General features: G+C 54.7%; 2 protein-coding genes and 1 pseudogene across 2 annotated transcripts in view; 1 reads left to right on the top strand and 2 right to left on the bottom strand.

The window, feature by feature from the left end:
* The window catches only part of NPTXR (neuronal pentraxin receptor), a 36,175-nt gene extending 20,439 nt beyond the window's left edge, over positions 1-15,736 (bottom strand). The window contains exons 1-2 of the mRNA XM_025048857.1: positions 15,665-15,736; positions 15,395-15,571 (exon numbers count right to left, since the gene is read on the bottom strand). Of these exons, the coding sequence (XP_024904625.1) occupies positions 15,395-15,571; positions 15,665-15,736 (249 nt within the window). The remainder of the gene's footprint in view (positions 1-15,394; positions 15,572-15,664) is intronic.
* LOC112482021 lies at positions 8,403-8,521 on the top strand (annotated as a pseudogene).
* The window catches only part of CBX6 (chromobox 6), a 10,718-nt gene continuing 3,980 nt past the window's right edge, over positions 13,261-19,998 (bottom strand). Inside the window, exon 5 of the mRNA XM_006914724.2 lies at positions 13,261-18,989. Coding sequence (XP_006914786.1) covers positions 17,997-18,989 — 993 coding nt within the window. The 3' untranslated portion in view covers positions 13,261-17,996. The remainder of the gene's footprint in view (positions 18,990-19,998) is intronic.

The raw sequence follows: 19,998 nt of genomic DNA, 5'->3' as shown, positions 1-19,998 counted from the left end.
AAGGTGGGGGCTCCGCCCGGGATGCGGCGAGGCGCGGGGAGCTGCGCCGAGAGATTTATCTTGCCGCGGTCACAATGCAGAGGGCGACAGCCCGAAGGTTGCGCGGCAGGACTCCTGGGCGACCCCCACCCCACGCCTCCAGGGCTCTGGCTCCCTCCCCGAACCGGTAATGCCAACGGCTACCTTGCGGGGAGCTTTTCCCCTGTCATGCTCTGTGCTGAGAGAGCTACAAGCTGGGTCCCAATTAAGCCCCACAGTGGACAAGCTCACAATACAAATGAGGAAACTGAAGCCCACTGAGGTCAGGTTGCTGTCCAAGGTCACACAGCTAGTATGCATTGGAGCAGCATTTTGGGCTCAGACACATCTGACTGGACGCAGACTATGGAACGGAGCCGGGTGGGCGTGGGGAGAGGAAGAAAAGAGGCCAGTGTTGGGGGCAGGAGACTGGAGATTTCGAGCCAATCTCTATTTATACTATGGCCACTTCCCGCTCCTGACCTCCTGAAGGAGCAGAGTTCACTCCCCTACACCCCCATCAAAAAACAAAAACAAAAACAAAAAATCCTCCTGTGATCTTGAAGGGCTGCAGAAGTTCCTCTCCTGACTCCTTGGGGGCACAGACCATGGAGAGAGAAGACCCCTCTCCCCACTGCAGTCTACGTTAGGATGGCAAACCCTGGCAGGCTGTGGACCAGGCACTCGAAAGAACAAACAGGAATGGGAGTGGGGCGTGGTGTGTGGGTGGTGGAGGAGTCTCTTAGTTTCTCCTGTCAAATATGTCTCTATATATTTTGTTGCAAATTAACTCTGCAATTAATAACTTAAACAAACAAAAAAATCCTACCATCCTTTACAATCCGGCTCCAGTTCCAATATTCCACAAGGCATTTTCTGACCAAAGTGGGTTCCCAGGGCTGTAAGGGCACTCAGAAGGCTGTGGGTGGTGACACTGCAGCCTGGGATAAAGGAGAAGGGGAATCACGGGCCAAGGCCACAGCTGGGTCAGTCCTGAGCCCAGGTCACACCCAGAACTGTCTCCCTTCCAAGCTCACATTCTTGACTTGAAGGGAGGCTCAGAATGGGGCTCTGGACCACCATGGCTCCGTGTAGTCTCTGCACAGTGCTGGCGATGGAGAAAGACCAGAACATTTCTCAGGAGGCAACAGCCCTAGGAGACCCAGCTTGGCCACTGAGATCCTGCCAAGTGGTCCCTGGGCACATGCTCCATATACCCCACACCCCGCCCCCAGCCCCGAGATGATGTCCGCCCTGCTTACTCCATCTCTGGGCGTCAGAATCATCTGAGATGTAAACTGAAAGCGAAGCAGATGCAACCCCACACCATGAACCCCTGAGCCGCATGTGCGTGGATATGAGTTGTGCTCCTTGGAGCAGTGACCTGGAACCCCGGCCTGGAGGGAGCATCGCTGGACTGAGAGGTGGGCCAGGCTCTCTGAAGGCAAAGGCAGGCATTAGAGGGCCATGAGGTCCTGAGGGTTGCATGAGGCACCGGGAATCCCGGTGTGAGGACAGAAACCCACACACAACATCTGGAGGGAAAACTGTTGTAGAAACTCCAGGGAAGGGCAGGGGAGGCCAAGGGAGGGGTCTGCCACCGAGAGCAGCAGGGGCACTGTGGCTTTGGCACCAGATGGTGCCACCTTTATATGAGCTGCCCTGTGAGAGTTGGGGGTAGTTGGATAAGAGGGTCCAGAGGCTAGAGTCGAAACTTGTTTAAACTGGCCTGTTTATTTGCTAAGATGACTTTTTAAACCTGTGACATGAACAGGTCACTCTCTTGCTTTTAAACCTATTGTTGGCTCCCCACCCTTTATGGGATAAAGTCCAATCTCAAGAGGCAGTATTGCCTAATGGTCAGGGGCATGGATTCTAGAGCTAGAAGTGCTAGTTCGAAACCTTCCTCTACCTGTCACCAGTTGTGTGATCTAGTTTGCAAGGAGGCTAAAGTTTCAGGCCTTTCACAGTTCTTTACACCCTCTCTGTCTCTGTTTTTCCGTCTATAAAACGAGGACTAATAGGAGTACAGGGAAAGCCTCAACAAACGTTGTGTTTTATTATGTCAGCTTCTCTTGGTTTGTAAGACTGTTGGTAATTTGGACACTGCTCACCCTTCCAACTTCATCTCTGATCCCTCACTGCCCGGAGCAGTATCAAACTGTGCATAATCCCCCAGATAACACGGAAATGTCTCCTCTCTCTGCCTCCGTTCATGCTGTTCCCTACCTGGAATGCCATTTCCTCCTTCCTGGATTCATCTCATCCCCAGCATCCAGCAGGGGGCCCTACCCCAGGTAGTTACTAATTCCAGCACAGGCAACACAGGCAGCGGAGGGGGGATGCTAGGACAGGGAGGTCCTGAAACCCACCTCTTTGGGGCTCTGGGAGAGACCCCCCCCTTAATCCTAACACAGAATTCTTTAAGAGGTGGTCAGAAAAGGATTCTCGGGGAGACTTCCGTATGGCGGCAACAGTCCCATATTTTCCCTCTAAATTCTCACGTCTCCTCGGATTTTTGTTTCTTCGCTTTCATTCCATTCTTAAGGAAAGGGAATTCTGCCCCAAATAAATATAGTCATTCATTCAAAATATATGTTTTGAGACCGACTCTGTGCTAGGCATAGTGCCAGGCCCTGGGGAGAGCTGGAAACAAGCTCATACTTTATATTTAATGGGGAGGCAGGCAGTCAACAAATGAATAATTCAATAAACAAGTTAATTTATAACAGTAATGGGAACTGCAAAGAAAATTTTAAAATATGATAGAAAATTACAGGAGGTGAGTGTTGGCGAGCTGGGAGCTGGGCATTATTTATAAGGTTGTCAGAAGAGGCTTGCAGTTGGGCTGAGACCTGAATGACCTGAGAAGCCAGCCATGCAGATATGTAGGGGACAGACTGAGTGTTCTAGGGGGAGAGAACAGCTAGTGCAAAGGCCCTGAAGCAGAAATGAACTTGGCTGTTTCAGGAATACAAAGAAGGCCAGTGGGGCTAGAGCAGAGTGAACTCCAGGGGAGAGAGGGAGCTGGAGGGGAAGGCAGGGCCAGGTCACGTGGGGCAGTACAAGCTAAGAAAGGAATGGGTTTGATTCTAAGCCCAACTGCAGCTCTTTAAGCAGTGAAGTGACATCATGCGGTTTATGTTTGTAAAAGGTTACTCTGGTAGTTGCTTGGAGACTGGGGCATAAAAGGAGAGGGGAGGAAACAGGGAGACCAGCTAGGGACCATCACCCCCCAGGTAAGAGGAATAGAGGCTTGGAGGTTATGATGATGGAGAGAAATGGATGGATTGATTTTAGAGGTAGAGTTTGTCAGCTGGGTTCCCCAGGAAGCAGATACTGAGACGGGTTTAGACACGCAGGTGGTTGATTGGGGGCCAAGGCCAATGAAAGTTCAAAGGGGAGGAGGGAGAATTGTGCAGGGAGAGCCTCAGACCTCAGTGCAAATCTGACAAAGTCTTGACTGATCCAGCAAGGAGCTCTGGGGCCAAGACCGTCTATTAAGGAAGTTTTGCATTGGGCAGAAATTCCCAGTCCCTAGGACCTTTTCATGGTCATTCATTAGCCGGGAGCTGGGAGCTGTTCCAGAAGAGGGTGGGGTGATGTCCACACAGAAACCTGCACATAGATGTTTATAGTAGCTGTATTCATAACTGCCAAAACTTGGAAGTCACCAAGATGTCCTTCAGTAGGTGAATGGATAAGCTGGGGTACCTCCAGACAATGGACTATTACTCAATCCTAGAAAGAAATGAGCTATCAAGCCATGGAAAGACAAGGAGGAAACGTAAATGCACATTATTAAGTGAAAGAAGCCAGTCTGTAAAGGCTACATACTGTATGGTTCTAATGACATGACACTCTGGAAAAGGCAAAATGATGGAGACAGCAAAAAAGATCAGTGGTTGCCAGGAGTAATAGGGGAGGGAAGGATGAGGAGGCAGAGGACAGAAGGTTTTTAGGGCTGTGAAACTATTCTCTATGATACCATAATGGTTGATGCGCATCATTTTACATCTATCCAAGCCCATGGAATGTACAACACTGAGAGCGAACCCCAGTGGAAATTGTGGGCTTCGAGTGATAATGATGTGTCAAAATAGGTTTATCAGGGAACAGCTCCTCCAAGGTCCCCCTGGGCCTTTCTTCCTAAGGGGACATTTAGAAGTAGGGCTTGGTAGGATGAACGATAGTCCCCGTCACTGCAGTTGGTCTCAGGGCCCCAAGAGGTATTCACTGTCCCCCTCACCACCCATTCTAACCCCTCTTGCCTTCCATCATTACCTCTGCTGAGAGAGAGGAGAGGATTACACTTGCCTTCCCTAGCCCAGTGAAGTCTACGGTACAACATACCTGCTCAATTAATGAGATACAGTTTTAAAGCGGGGAGAGGGTAGAATTGGGCAGAGAAAACCTTCACCATAATAAAGTCATTTGTAAAAGAAGGAGAGAACCATGCTAGTTAGGTGACTGGTAGTCTTTGCTACAGGCACATGCTAGAGTTTGACCTTAGGGCTTAAGGTGACCACCCTACCCTAGATTGAGCGCTGGAGTCCTGCGTCCTGGGAAGATGGGGCCAGCTGGTCACCCTGTTTCCAAAACGCACTCCCTCGGTGCTGGCACATCATGGATATGGAACGACACGTGACTCTCCCAATCCCTGCCTCCTCAGCCCTGTGCTTCCTCCACTACCGTCTCCCACTTTACCTGTGTCCTGCAGGCTGTGACTCCTCCAGGGCACGGGCCGGCTGTGTCATCCTCATCTCTGTGTCTCCAGGGCCAGCACTGTGGCTACGCAAACTCACAGCGAATGAAGACGACCTCTCTTGGGGTGTGTGTGTGAGCCAAAGAACCTCCTTTCCCCAGGGGTGGGAAAGTGAGGACACAAAGCGCTGCCTGTGTCCATCCTAGACATCTCCAACCCGAGGGTCCAGTCTCCACCCAGGGATGGACCGTCCCAGGACCAGAGTCGCCTCAGCCTCCTCATCTACGAAATGGGCCCATGATCTCTATCTCATAGGATTGAAATGAGGATTGGATAAGACCAGATGAGCTGTTGTATGTAAGATTTTTCCAGGGACTCAGAGGGAGGGGACATTTCTTTCCATGCTGCTTTGTATTCCCAGGGGCATGGCGCAGTGCCTAGCACTTAGTAGGTGCCCAATACATGCTACCCCCTTCCTTATTTACTGTCCTGGCAAACGAGCTAGTTACAGTGTGAATCCTAGCATGTGTTAGGTGCTCACGACATGTTAATGTTCTTTTTTACTTCTTTACCTTTATTCCGCAGGTGCCTCCACAGTTGCTCTGTCCTTTGGTGGACCCTCCTGCCCCCTTTCTGAGCAGAGTTGGGGAATCATCCCAATGAACGCACCCCAGCCTGCAGCCTCCCAAGGGGAAGCAGGGCTCAGGTGGGGCCCAGAACTGTTTGTGTATTAGCAGTGGATGCTGGGATTAGGCGCCCAACCAGAAGGGAGGGGCAGAAGCCAGGGAAGAGAGAGCTTTCCTCTCTGGGGAAGCCCAGAGATTTCCATCCAGGGTTCCCGCTTCTCTGAAAGCAGCAAAAGGCGCCAACCCAGCTCACGTGCTCGGGCAGGAAGCAGGGACATCTGTTCCCAGCTCAGGAGGGGCTGAGAACCAAGGAGGAAGCGGGTGTTCGCCTCGCAGGGGGCTCGAGAATTGGCTGGAATGTGTGTGCCTGAGTCCAGGCCCAGCCAAGAAAGACCAGAAGGAGCGGCCACCTAAACAGGCTATGTCCCTTTTCCGAGGCTGTCAGGGCTGGGGCCTGCATGCTCTCACGGCGTCACGTCATCCCAGCTGTGGTCAATCCGTTCCTCCTCCCCGCACTTTTCACTCTGTCAGCTCCTCCCCTGTGGCAACCCTGGAGCCCCATATTATTATCATCCCTATTTCACAGGAAGGAAGTAGAAACTAAGAGAGGTGCAGTCATTTGCCCAGGTCCCGGAGTCAGTGGGTGTACACTTGAGATCTGAACCCAGAAGTTTTCAGATTCCACATTGCACGTTCTTACTCTCTCAGAGTCCATCAGACCCTGCCCAATGAGGAGGCGGCCAAGTTCATCCTGGAGCATCCTTCTGCCCTGGGCTCATCCACCCTTCTCCAGGACCTTCCCTGTTCCCAGCAGCCTGTCTAAACCCACTGGCCACTGCAGCCCCCATCTGCCCTCACCCAGGGGTCCCAGCACCAGTTTCCAGTTGCACTAATCTGTAACCTGCACGCCCCCCACAAGTCGAGAACTTCCTGTGGTCGTGCACCATGTCCGCCTCCTATCTGGGTCACTGGCACCCAGTTCAGGGTCTGTTTGCTTCAGGCATATCTCATAGCTTTTTCCGTCACTCTTGGGGTTTATTTTTTAGATAGTAAAACAGTCTGGTCTAATAGCAAAGCTTTAAGCTCTATTCAGAGCTTCTCCTCTCCCCCAGCTCAAGTCTTCCTTAAATTCAAAGGCTTTATAATGAGGAAGGAGGCATGGTGGGCTTCTCTTCCAAGATCCAACGTGGTCTGCCTTCCCCTTATCCCCTCTCCCACCAGGTGCCTCTATTTTCTCCAGGATTGGAGCTTGGGGCAGGGAGGAGAGGTGGCAGGTAAGTCTGACCTGGCTGGTTCCGGTGTTCTCAGGAGACCCAATGTTCTCAGGTGGGTCAGGTGCCTGGAGACTGGCTCTTCCTCATTAGGGGTACTTTTGTGGATTCTTCAGAGACACCACCCCCAACACTAGGGATCTCCCACCTGCAGTTCTCACGTGGGCAAAGGGTCCCCTGACGGCTCGTGCTTACAACCGCCCTTCAGTACCTGTCTTCAGGGGCCCACCTGACACAGGTTCTTCTGAGAGGATCATGTGCCCTTCTCTGCTTCCCTCCACCCCCAATCCTCTTGGGACAGGATCCTAATTCAAAGTGACCTCAAACCAGCCACATTCTGCAAGGTTCTCGTTGGGGCCCCAGGAAACAGGCTTGCCTCCCTGCCCCCGAATGCTGGGCCATTTTCAAAGCTGCTTGGTCACTTCCTCCATTCCTCCCTCGTGGAAGCAAGAAACTCTAGCGAGCTTCTGACCTTTGTCCCTAGTTGCTTCACCTCCCAAATCCCAGTGGACATGTGCCATGTCCCCAGATTCTCTCAGGTGTCTCACTCAGCTTCAGTTGGGGACCATGCCAACTGTTTCTAAAGAGAGCTCCCCCTCCGGTCTCTCACCCCCTACCTGGCTTCTTGGCCACATGGTCATGAAGGGTTGACGGACCAGGGGCAGTTCTGGCCCAGACCTTTTGCAAGTCTACACTTTGTAACAGGAGTACTTGCTGTCCATTGTCCTCAGCTTTGGGGTCTGGGTTGGAGCGGGTAGCAGGGCTGAGGAGAAAGGGAGGGATTTGAGTGGCACTTCCACTCAGGGGTCAGTTAGTCACTGATGCTGGTGGCTGGCTGTAAAGGGATGAGTCAGAGACAAGGCACAGAGTCCAGGCCCCCTCAGGAGAAGGCGGTGAGCCGGCAGCCTGTCGGGGTGCCAATTTGCAGTCGGAGATGGGTTTTGAACACGGAGTTTGAGGGCTTCACCTGCAGGCGGTGAGAGTGATTGAAAGCGTGGACTTTGAAGTCAGGGCCTTTGGATTTCGATCCCTGCTCCGCAACTTACTAACGGTGTCACCTGGAGCAAGTGACTCAACCTCTCTCTCTGGTTTCCTTGGCTGCACCGTGGGAAGGTTAGCGCCAGAGTGACAATCGAGAGGGTAGCTCAGGGCCTGGCTCATGGAGCACTCAGCAGAGCGATCCCACGGAGAATGGAGTATTACTCTTGTCTTCCGTTTTACAGGTGGGGAAACTGAGGCACAGCAGAGCTAAGCAATATGCCCAGGGTTCCACCCATGTGGACCGTCCAGCTCCAGTGACTGTGCCCTTCCTTGCCCGTCAGGCTCTGTGGAGAGGATGCTGGCATGGCGGGGGAGTATGACTGTATGGGTTCAAATCCTGCCTCTACCATGTAGAAATTTTTGAGCAAGTGCCTTCACCTTTCTAGACTTCAGTCCCTGCATCTATACACTATGGGTACTGCGCTCTCTGGGTTGTGAGGATTTAATGAGTTAATCCTTGTAAAGGCCACTCTGTACATGTTAGCTTTCTTTCCGAGAGTAATTCTGAGTTGGAAAGAGGATTTAGAAGAAGCCCTCTCTCGCATTTTACGGAAGAGGCTACAGAGGCCCAGAGAGAGTGACTGACCAGCTTGTGATCACACAGCCGGCAAAGCTTGAACTGCAGTGTTTTCTACTACCGACAAGCTGTTTCATGGGAAGAAAGCATCAAGAAATGGTGAGCAGACAGCTGGAACACCCAGACCGGAAGTCAGAGTGGTCCAGTCTAGACACATAGATCTGGTCTACAGCCATGCTACCCTGAACAAGCCCGATCCCGTCTGATCTTGGAAGCTAAGCAAGGTCGGGCCTGTTTAATACTTGGATGGGAGACTACCTAGGAAGACCAGGTGCTGTAGGCGTAAAGTATAAGAAAATAAAGGATTGTAAGCTGACAAGGTCCTTGCAATCTGTGAGGTCAACCAAGAACTGCTTGCTTAAAAAAAAAAAAATGAGATACATAGATCTGGAAGATGTCTCTCCTTACCCACATGGCGCTGGGACAAAACCTTTCACGCCCATCGCTTTCAGTCCTCCCATGTAACCTGGCCGAGTAGGGGGTACTGGCCTCCTTCACTGCTGAGGAGCACTGAGGCCTGAAGAGGGGATGTGACCGAGCAGCCTCAAACCCGGCACCTGAACCTGGACAAGGGTCTCTTTCTGGTGTCTGAGTTGTGACAGGCAGGCAGGTGGGCGGATGGGCACTGGGAAGAGGGTCAGGGATGATGAAGGCAGCAAACCTCCGCTAGGAAGCCACTGCATGGAAGCTGAGCCCCGAGTACCTGCAGGGAATGCCAAGGGAGCCAGTGAGATTAAGATCACTTTAATGAGTCCCCACGGAGAACAGAGTCCACATTTGCCTTTTTCAAAGTGTGTCCCATTTCCTTGCTCACAGATGGGAATATCAAGCCTTAACAGAACCTCAGGGATCTCCAAATCCATCCACAAGAGCATGTTGCTCGTGCTGGGATCAGACCATGAGGCAAGGTAGGCAGGGGAAGTTTGGCAGGGGGCTTGTCTTTATGTCACAGCACCGAGAACCCCGGCCACCTGGCTTTGTCTCACTTCCATCAGCTCACCTTGGCTCTGCACAGATGTCTCCCAGACCCTCTGGCTCATAAAGGCTGATTGCTGGCGGCCGTCCTTTAAATGGAGGCTCATGCCATTGTCACACTCTGGGCTCATCCTTTGGAAAAGACAGAAAAGACTTTGGTCTTTTGCTGTAATGAAGGTTGCATCCCGTGTAGAGGGACCAGAGGGGGATCTGTTCCCATCCAGCTTCGACTCCAATTAGCTGTGCCCATCCTGTGTCTGCCGTCTATTAGTACTTCACATCCATCCTTGGGTCTCACTGTTCTAGAGAGTTCAGAAAGTTGAGGAGGGAGCAAAATGAAGAAGAAAGGGAGATCTGGGTTACTGTCCAAATATACGAGGTTTTGATTTTTAACTTTAAAAATGGAGCGATGCCAATTTCTTGAAATTTATTGGGACTTGCATTATGTCCTACTACATGATATGTGATAATTTTTGGAAATCATCATCGCACACCTGAAAATAATGTTATCAGGTGCAGGATTCCACATGTACTGTTTGTTGTTCTGCCGTTTGTCTTTGTGGCTTGCATCTTCGTATGTTTCGTAATTTTGGATTGTGAGCTCATGTTTATGAGGGTTTTATCTGTGAGAATCCGTGTGGCTTTTACTGTGGGACTGTCCCTCCAGAGAGGTTTGTATTCGCTGCTGCCACATGCTCTGTGGGTGTAACCCCACATTTGCTTTTTATGTTAATTTCCAGACTTGAGAGTTCTGAGACCACGTGGGTAATGCAAATTCAAACCTTGAATTTGTATTAGGGAAGGTCTAGAGTTAAAATTTCTTAAAAGAGACTTCATTTTAATTTTTCCAAGAGACAAAAAATAAGACACACAACTTCACAACTTCTCTGACGACTTCTTCTTCCTTTTGTAGGAAGGCTAATTTTTCTCATTCGCTCTTTCATTGAGGATATGGGTCCAGCTTTATTCAGGTGTCTTAGATCCAAATCTCTTTTGGCAAGGGCCCAAGGCCTTGTCTTAAATTCCCATATAGATGTCAAATCCAAGCTCCTTGGTTCTCACGATCCGCAAAGGCCAGCAACACCTCCCCAGCCCTGTCCCCATGACACCCACAGAACCCCCAGCAGACCCATCTGCTTGTCACTCTAATTTTGTCTTCCACTTTGTTTGTGGTCCTTGGGAATTTCTTTACTATCTTGGAAGCTCGGCTGGGTATTTAAAAGAATGTCTGTTATATTTTATGTAGCGTCTCAAAGGACTATCTTGCAACAGGCTCTTTAGAACGTACCATCTACCATGCTTGAAACTTAGGTTCCACTCCTTCTGTCTCTCAGTGACCCTGGGAAGCCCTCAGCCCTACCCTGCCCTACCTCATCTGTCTGATGGGACACATCGTCTCCCAGCCACGTATCACTCACAACCTCACCCAGAAAAAGGTATGAGCTTGGGAGGGTGGGGCCAGATATCTCAGTGGCCTCTGGAGCTAAGCACCTAAGTCCCTAATGGTCCTTCCAGGATGTCTGGAGACCAGTCAGTCATCTGAGTCGAGCGACCAAGACTCTTCAACGAAGGGACAGATTTCTCCAGCAATGCCTGGGTGGGCAGGAACTCGCCCTGAGCCTAAAACCCATGGGTGAGAATCCCTCCCAGGCTCTCTGATTCACACTGACTTGTCCCAAACTGAACTCATCTTCCTCCCAAGCTGACTCCTCTGCCAGGTGTCCCAGCCCATGACCATTGCCAACCCACTCCTTCACCTACGCCAGATCCCCAGGAAGTTTCTAGAGGGCCTCTCTCACAAGCACTCAGAGCCAACCATCAAATCCTCAATATTCTAAGCATCTCCTGATTCTGGCCACTTCCTGTCATCCCCACTGCCTCAGCCCCAGGCCTCATTACCTCTCACCAGGGTTATTTCAAGTCTTATCCCTTTGTACCTCCTCTGACTCAGATACTCAGAGTGCATGGATGTCTAGAGGCCAGGGGGGGTCACCTGCAGCTTCCTTCATGTCCCCACTGCTGCGATCAGGCGTCCTTGCTCCTTGGCCTCTCAGGCCAGTGGGCTTTTTGAAGTATGAACTTAGAAACCAGCAGCCTGAACAAAGAATGGGCGGAATGGGCATACGAGCTTGTGATCTGGCTCGAGGGGGCTTGGCATTTGGACGCAACCATTCTGACCCCTCTTGGTCACTTTAGGCACAGCCTGACAAGGACAGAATTTTCGGCTTCTAAAAAAGTGACCGAGTAACTTCACAAAATTGTCATTCTCACCACCTCCCGACCCCCATGCCCTACCTGCCCCAATGCTGAGCTTCACCCCACAGCTGACCTGTGCCCTGGCGAGGCCCAGGAGTAGGGTGAGGTAAGGGGTGGGGGCCAGATCAGGCACTGCCTGGCAGACAGACCCTGAGACAACCAGCAGCAGCCGCGTGTACCTGGCCGACTCATCTCAGATGGGCTGTTGGGCATGACTTTGCCCAGCCCTTGTCACAAACCCTTGAGCTGCCATGGTCACACTCATTCACCCGCAACCAAAAAGCAGATGTAGCTGCTTAGTAAGTGCTAAGACACAGCAGTGACTCTGCCCTCAGAACACACTTGCCTGGAGGGGCAGTCCCTGTGTTCTTGATCCCAGGGCTTGGGGTTTGGGGGGCACGAAGATGGCCCACAGGGAAGCCCCACCCTACTGCCAGAGCAGTGCCCCCTGGGGCAGACGAACTGATCGATTGCTTCAGCTCGCTAACCCCCAGGACACCGGCTCATCACTTCACACCTCACTGGGCACTGGTGGGGGGGTAACAGGGGTGAGGGGGGCGGGGTGGGGTGGGGGTTGGAGGGGGCTGAGGGGAGACAGCTGAAGTGCTCCTTGGTGCTTGCTGACTTGTTTTGTTTGTTTGTTTGGTTTTAGTACTGAATGAGGATTTGTGGAGAACAGCCAGGCAAGATGACTAGGTGGAGGCAGGAAGGGAGGGGTGACATGGAACAGGTGTCACGGACGAGGGCCAGTCCTGAGTTCACACCGGAGTCCAACCCCCCTCGCCCACCTTCCCACCTACTTGCCGGGCTTCTGTGGCTCATGTGTAGGACCAGTTGCAGACAGGGACATCCTCCCATTTGTCCTGCTGGCAACTTAGGGACAGCGAGGGACCACAGGTCAGCGCCAAGGAGGCCACTGCAGGCAGAGGGAGAGCACCTGGAGAGACTGTGTGGGGGGGGGTAGCGGGGGAAGGCACCCCAGGGAAGGCTGCCGGGCTGGGACTTGGGACAAGGTCCTGAGGGCAGTGAGCTCTGAAGGCTTCGGGCAGGATGCCAGAGCCCCGTGGCGCTGGTGTGGAAGAGGCAGGGGGGTGGTGAAGGCAAGATGGAGCCTGGTGGACCAGGGGGCTCTGCAGAGAACAAGGCAGACCAGCGGGGGTAGGGGTTGGGGAGACACAAGGTGCCAGGCTAAGGGGATGGGGGGCTGAGGAAGGGGAGGCCTGGAAAATGTGCGGCCATGGATGTAGAGGTGCAGCTGGCAGTGTGCAGGGGTGCTGCTTTTGAAGCCCCGTGGGCACCCTGCAGGGGAGAGGGCTCAAGGCTGCGTGTCTAATTACAGAAGACACACAGTGCCCAGAAAACACATTTCTCCAAAATGGAAGCGGCTCCTTATTATCAAAACATTGAACCAAATTGAGGAACCGCTGGCAAGGGCTGCCCGTGTCCTGCACCCCGGGCTGCTCTTTCCCAGGCTCTGGTGTGACAAGCTTGTCGGGGCTCCGGACCCTCAGCCCCTAACTCTGTGGATGCTGTGATTCCAACTGAGGAGCAGGCACTGTGGGTATCCCCGAGGTCCTGGGAGGTGGGAAGCATTGCAGTTTCGCCTGTGGTGGGCCACCGGCTCAGCTCACTCACAGGCTGTAGGCTGGAGGGGGTGGGAGGTGGGAGCCTGGAAGGGCGGGAGCACTGGCTGGCCACGGCGGAGAGGCAGGGCCTCGTGCCTTCTACAGACCACAGTCACAGGCGCAAGAAATGAAACACACATCCTTGGCCCAGGGGCTAGGCCTTAGCTTCGGAATGTGACAATTTATTGGGGGGCAAAAGAAGCTTCTTACTCCCCCTTCCTGGCATTGATACAATATTGAAGAGCAGCAGAACAAAACATACAAGACGAGAGTAATCGGCACGAACCCCCCTCCCCCGGCCCGGAAACGAACCGAATCCAGAACAGAACCAAAACCCACACGCGAAACAAGCCGTCTTTTCCACCCGCAGTCTCTGGGGACGGGGACCTCCTCAGGCTGGGGCGGCCTGTCCACTTCCTTTCCTGCCGACCTAGCTTCCTATCTTTAACCACTGGAGGCGAAGTTTAGCCAGCTGGGAGCTGGATGGTTGAACCACAGACAAAGGCAACGACACTTCATTTTTAAAATGAGAAAGAGAAAACAGACAGTGCCCTCCCCAAATATAGAGCTATATATGTATATTTTATATATATAGAATTCATTCGTGCACAATTCACTAAATGAGCTTTTCAAAAATTAAAAAAATTATAAGATACATTTCTTTAGGCCTTTGTGTTTTTAAATTAAAATCAACAAAAAGAAGTCTCCATCTGCACTCCGGCCAACAGCAGGGGCCGGCCCAAACGCCTCGTTCCTTCCACCCTGGCCTCTTGCGAAGGGTCCCCCGTTAGACCATCAGCCCTTTTGCCTAGTGGAAGCACTGCACACAGTAGGCGCTCGCTCACTGTTGGGAGTGGGGTGCTGACTCCTTCGGGGTGGGGAGGACCCTGCAGGCCTGGAAGGTGGGGTCCTCAGTCTTCACCTAACCTGTCCCATCTGGCAAGATGGGTCAAGCTGGGGAGACTCTCGTGGAGTTTTAGCCCCTAATTTTGGGCTCTCTGAATCTGAGAGGAGATACAGACAGAGAAAAAACAAAAACCCTTAAACACTTTTTTTCTTCTTTTTAAAAGTGATTCCTTAAACCATACAAGCCTCCAAGAGGCTGCCTTGGGCTAGTGCATGGGAGCCCAAAAGTGGAACCAATAGGCTCCACTGTCTGGCATGGGCCAAGTGCAAAAAAAAAAACCAAAAAAACAAAAAAAACCACCACCAACAAAAAAACAAAAATAACCCCCAAAACCCAAAAAGGTGGGAAAGGTGGTACGTTCACTTGGGTCCCCACAGAGGCTAGAAAGGCTGGTGCCAGCACACACCCCCTCCCCCCACCACTGTTCCCTACTCTGGACTGACCCCTGACCAAGGAATGCCTGGCTCAGGGGTGGCCTGCCAGCTTTGTGGTAACTCCAGGGCCCTGGGCCCCACCTCTTAAAGGGACTTTAAAAAGGTCACAGGCCAGAGCAGCTGGGTGGGCTCTTCACCCCAGCGAAGCAGCTCTGCCTCTCAGGGTCAAGTTTCCTTATCTTAAATGGGGTGACCCCTCCCACTCTGCCCACCTCACGCTGAGGCTGGGGACTTGGTCGTCACCTCTTTCCAGAGCAGTGGAAGGATGGAGCTCATTTTGACCCTGTCCTCTTTGCAGGATGAGAAAGGGGGCTATGGGAGGCTGTGGGGGTCTGGAGGCCCCGCGCCAGCCATCCCCACCACCACCTAATCCTCGGCAGCTGCCCGGACAGCAGCAGCGCTGAACGAAGAGGCCTTGCCACCCGATACACCCACTTCAGAGGGGGCGAACTGAGGGTCAGAGGGGAGACCGAGACAGGGATGGGTCTTTTCTCGTCTCAGACACCAGACCTCACCTGCTTCCTATGACACATGGGTACGGAGGGGTGGCATTAAGCGGGGATGAACAATGCCCCAACCAATAATGAACACGGGAGACAGGGCTATGGGGATATTTCACATACAAAAATAAAGCAAACCGGACTGCAACTTCTGCTTGGTAATTAGGCAAACGGAAAAGCAGCAAGGGGAAAGGGCCCACGGGAGGCTGACCGTGCAAGAGTGTGTGGGGCGGAGGCTTCTGGGCTCCCATTCCAAGCCGCCCTAGGAGAGGTAAGGAGGGCTGATTGCTCTTGACCCCACGCCCTTGGCCCTCTGGGGAGCTGTCTGCCTCAGAGCAGTGTGCACGCGTGCCCTCTACACGCACTGAGGCAGGGTGGGGTCTGCACGTCTGGGGGGTGGGGGCACAACCCGCCAGCCCGTGGAAAGAGAGGCAGGCACTCCCTTCTCCCTACGGTTACCGCCAGCCCTTCCTGGTCGCCACCTAAGATTCTCCCAGAGTCCACAGCTCCTGTCTTCCTGAAGCCTGCATTTCCTATCTGGCCAGGGAAGCTCAGGGGGGTTATGGTCTTCGGGGTGATGGGGAGGGAGATGTCCCCCACGGAGTGGCGGTAGTAAGGACCAGATGGCCCAACAAGCTGCCAAAAGAACGAAGGACAGCCAGAAACCCAACTGCACCCACTCACCAGCCTTCCTGGAGTCACTGACAGTGGGACCCCCGCTGACCCCACCTCCCCAAATCTCAGCTCCATCTGCTTGAGCCCCTGCAGCTTCTGGCTAGTTCCCTTGGAACCGGCTGTCATCCTTTCCTTTGAGCGAGGACAGGTGTGAAGTCTAGGCCCAGGACAGGAGGGAGGGCTCACTCTGTCTTGCACAAGGAAGACAGCCGGCCACAACCCTGGGGACCCGCCAGCCGGGCCTGGGCCTCCATGCCTGTCCCTAACATTGCCACCTCACCTGTGCAATCACTGCGTTACTAGTTTTTCTTTAAATATCTTTCTCCCCACCCCCCCCCACCCCATAGGAATCCCACAGTATTTTTTTTTCCTCTTTTTTTTTTGTTTTTTGCAAAACTAATTCTTTCACTTTCCTGTCATAAAATCACCTCTGAAAACACAACTTCTTTACAAAAAAAGTCACGAATGACACAGACTCTCAGGAAAACACATTTCTATGGTCTCTGGAAACACCTGTAACTGGCATCCAGGTGGTCGCTCACCTGGGGTGAGGGGTCGGGGTAGGGAGGATCACCTCTAAGGACAGAGGAGAAACACCAGCCCTTATTTGGGGGGAAGCCAATTGGCACTTGGACGGCCACAGAGCCAACACAAAGGGCAGGTGGGGAGGGGTCCGGGAGTGCCAGCCCCCCAAACACTGTGAGGGCCCTTGTTCTACATCCTAGGGTGGGGAGGGACAGGGGCCAGGCTGCAGCCCCTGGTGGGAGGTTTGGAAGAAGAGTCCTTCCACGCTTAGGACAAAGGCATTTGTTCCCTAACTGGACCCCCTTGCTGCCTCCTCCTACCATCTGTCATCATGCTTCAGAACCGAGACGCCTGTTGCTGCACACACCAGGGAGCTCCGCTGCGCCTCGCACGGGGACACACCGCTCATGCCCCACTGCCGGGGACAGCGGCCCAGGACTGCCCCCCCCCGCCCCCCGCCCAACGCTGCCTCCCACGGTGCAGCAGGCGCAGGCACTGCAGCCCTGTGCTCCCCTGAAGAACACGGGCTGCTCTGCAGTGCCCCCACTCTGGCCTCCCACCCTCCCAGTGCCCAGCCTAAACCTGGGGCTTTGGTCTCTGTCACTGGCATGGATGCCTCAGCTCCTGGCAGTGGAGGGAAAGCGAAGCTGCCCAGGACGGCCGAGCCCTTCCGCTGCTTCGAGCAGGCTGGGCTGTGAAGAGGCCTCGGCCCTGGGAAGCGAAAGAGAGGGGGCGAGAGGAGCCAGAGACCCTCAGGAAGTTTCCAAGCTTCCGCCTTCCCTCAAAACACCCAGGAAGAACGGGAAGCCTGGGGCGGGGGTCTCCTTTCTCTACTTCATTGCCCACCATGCCATGTGAGCAGCCACTGAAGGCCCAGCGGGTCAGAATGACCACCCCAAAGGGGAAGGGTGTGGGGGTGCGGCATGCCCCGGCACACCTGGGCCTGGAGGACCGATCCGGTGGCCTCCGCAGGCCCAGGTGACCACAAGGGAAGGTCCAGGCCTCCAGGGACCCTATTCCGAGGACCCTAAAGGGTGTCGCCTGGAGAGCCTGGACTGAGTGTCCAATGCACAGACGGACACACACACACGAACACGCCAGGGGGTGGCAGACGCACACGCACAGCTGGAAGTTTCCACAGCAGGTTCTTGTAGCACCTTTGGTCAAGAACTGAAGGGGCCTTTAGATGCCGGGAGGCTGTGGCAGGTTAGGATCCCTGCCAGCTCTTCCTACCGTCCAGACAGGGATTAGTAAAGAGATGGGGTGGGGTGGGGCCTCAGGGGGGCTGCTTGGGTCTCCTCCAAGAGTGGACGGGAAGACCCGTACCTCTAGGCCCTGCCACCTTGTCGACGTGGAGGAAGGGGCGTGGCGGGCCTCACCTCCACCTGCCTGGGCTCTGCCATCCCTGCCCCTCCTGCCCAGGCAGCTGGAGGAAGGAGAGGGACGGTGCCCGCGCTGGGAGGGGCTCCTACGGGGCCTGCAGCTGCCCGGGTAGCACCGAGAAACCAGATGCTGTGCACGAGAGCCGGAAGCAAGCTGGGGGGAAACAGGGCGGGATGTGGAAGGGGCAGCTGAACCCCAGGAGCCACTCGGTGGGCCCCACTGTGCATGGGCAGGAAGGGTGCCAAGAGACAAGGGAGGACTTCCCAGTGCCCTCGCCCCACCTCAGCCCTAATCCGGTCCAGACTGACCCCCACTGGGCTTTAGGGGGCTCCAACTGCCCAACCCCATCCCGGGGTCAACACCAAGCCATCTGAAACAAGCGAAGCACAGGCAGGTGTGTGAGGGCGGGGACAGGAACAAGAGTATGACTTTGGAAAGGGGTGCTTCCCTCCAAAGTCCCCTTCTTGGTGGAGCCCCCTCACTTGCTTGCTCCACAGCTGCCAACCCCACCTGCAGCACCTGCCACCCCAGCAGCCACCTTCTCGAAATCCTCAGGGTTGCAGAATTCCTTGATAGTGACCGTCAGGAGGTTGCTGGTGACATCAGTGACGACCACATTGGAGCAGGGTGACATCTCGGGGCGCCAGTCCCCGGGCTCGGAGGAGGTGCCAGCAGGATCGGGGGCCATGGTAAGTGCCTGGCTGGCAGCAGCAGTGACGTCGGGAGATGCCTGCTTGCTGGTGGCTGCCGTCTCTGGAGAGATGGACAGGTCGAGCACCTCGGGCTCCCGCCAGTCGGGGGCAGATGGGCTCACGGTCTCCGGGAGCAGCTTGGGGGGCACGTCGTCAGGGTCGGAGGGCTGTGGTGCTGGCGAGGGGCAGGTGGAGGAGCTGGAGCTTCGGGCATCGTAGGGAGTAGCAGGGGCTGCCAGGAGCAGCCCTGGGGCCGTGGAGGCAGCAATGTCGGCCTTGCCAGTTGGCGGGGGTGACACGGGGCCAGGTGGAGGCTTATTGTACAGAGCGAAGGCCCCAAACTTCATGTGGCGGATCTGCGTGCGCAGGATGCTCTCGCTGAACTTCTTGCTCTTGCCGATGACACGGTTCCTCGAGGGGACTTTGGGGCGGGCGAGGTTTCCAGCCCCCTGCCCGGAGCCCCCGCCACCTGTGCCCTTGTCGATGACCTTCAGGTTCAAGATGATGCGGTTCCGTTTGGGCTCCCGCGGCTTCACCTTGCGATTGATGATGCGCACGGTTTCAGAGAAAGGCGAGATGGGAGGGCGCAGGCCAGGGCTGCCCCCCTGGGGGTCTGGGCGGGGCAGGGGGCGGCGGGACATGCGGTGGCAGCGGCGGATGTCCTTCTTGAGCCGGTGCACGGCGGCGCTGGAGTGCAGCTTGGGCGAGGAGGCGCTGGCACTCGGCTTGACAGAGAAATGCACATCACTGATGCGGAGAGCCTCGGCCTGGGCCCGCGCCTGTGGGGCAGACAGGGAGTGGGTGGGGGCTCGGCCTCCCACTGGCCTCCCCTGGACACTCTTGCACCAGCAACTCACACGTATGGTCTCATGAAACCACCCTGAGAGCACTTAGGAGAATCAGTGTTGCTCATGACTCGTCTTAGACGTAAAAGGAAACATATTAAGACAGGCAAAGCAAGTGCATGAGGTCCGGGGTCAAGCTGGACCCTTGTTCAGGCCCCAGGGAAGGAGGGGTCCGTGGCTGCCCCTGCTGACACAGGAGTGGCAGTAGCTGCGACACTGCTCGGAGAGAACAGCCTCTCGCTCAGAAGCCCCTGACCAACCCTGCTCTGTGAGGGAGCCCAGCCCAGCCCGGCCCGGCCCTCCTCCATGACTGATGCTTGGGGACAGAAAGGAGCGGGAGGCCTCTCCCTGCCCCACCCTGCACCCCAGCCCTACTGACCTACGTGCAGGGTGGCAAATTCCCTGTGTTCTCTCTCTGCCTTTGAACGGGCTGCACCTGCAGCTCGGACTTGCCTCCCAGGTGATCACTGCCTTCGGGGCAGGATAGCTGAGCAGGGTTCTGTGGGCAGCCAGATACTGTCCCCCGTGCCTAGGGCCAGCCGCACCCCCAGGTGTGACATCTGTAAAGCCTCAGGGCTCTGCAGCAGCTCAGCTGCTACATCACAGAACACTCTGGGTTTGGCAGGGCCCTGGGACCCCAGGTTCAGGGCAAGGGACTCAGAAAGCCCTATGAGCTGTCCTCCATGTCCTCTCTAAGCTTCCTTCATTATCTGAGTACTAGCGAGGACGTGCCAGCTGTTTGGGGCCACAGCTGTGAACACACAGCCTCCAGGCTGTGCTCCTCGGGGAAGACAAGTAACAGGCAGTTGGGATGCAAGGTGACTCGATGCAATAAAGGAAGTGCAGGGCCCAGAGGAGCACGGATGGGGCACAGGCCCTGGTCCTGGAGGATGAAGCCTGAGCAGGAGAGCGCCCTGGTCCTTCCTGAGCCTGCCCATGCCCC

The sequence above is a fragment of the Pteropus alecto genome, unplaced genomic scaffold (assembly GCF_000325575.1).
Source record: "Pteropus alecto unplaced genomic scaffold, ASM32557v1 scaffold6, whole genome shotgun sequence".
Lineage (NCBI taxonomy): Eukaryota > Metazoa > Chordata > Mammalia > Chiroptera > Pteropodidae > Pteropus > Pteropus alecto.
Note: the sequence above shows the minus strand (reverse complement) of the source record. Positions and strands in the feature narration are given on the sequence as shown.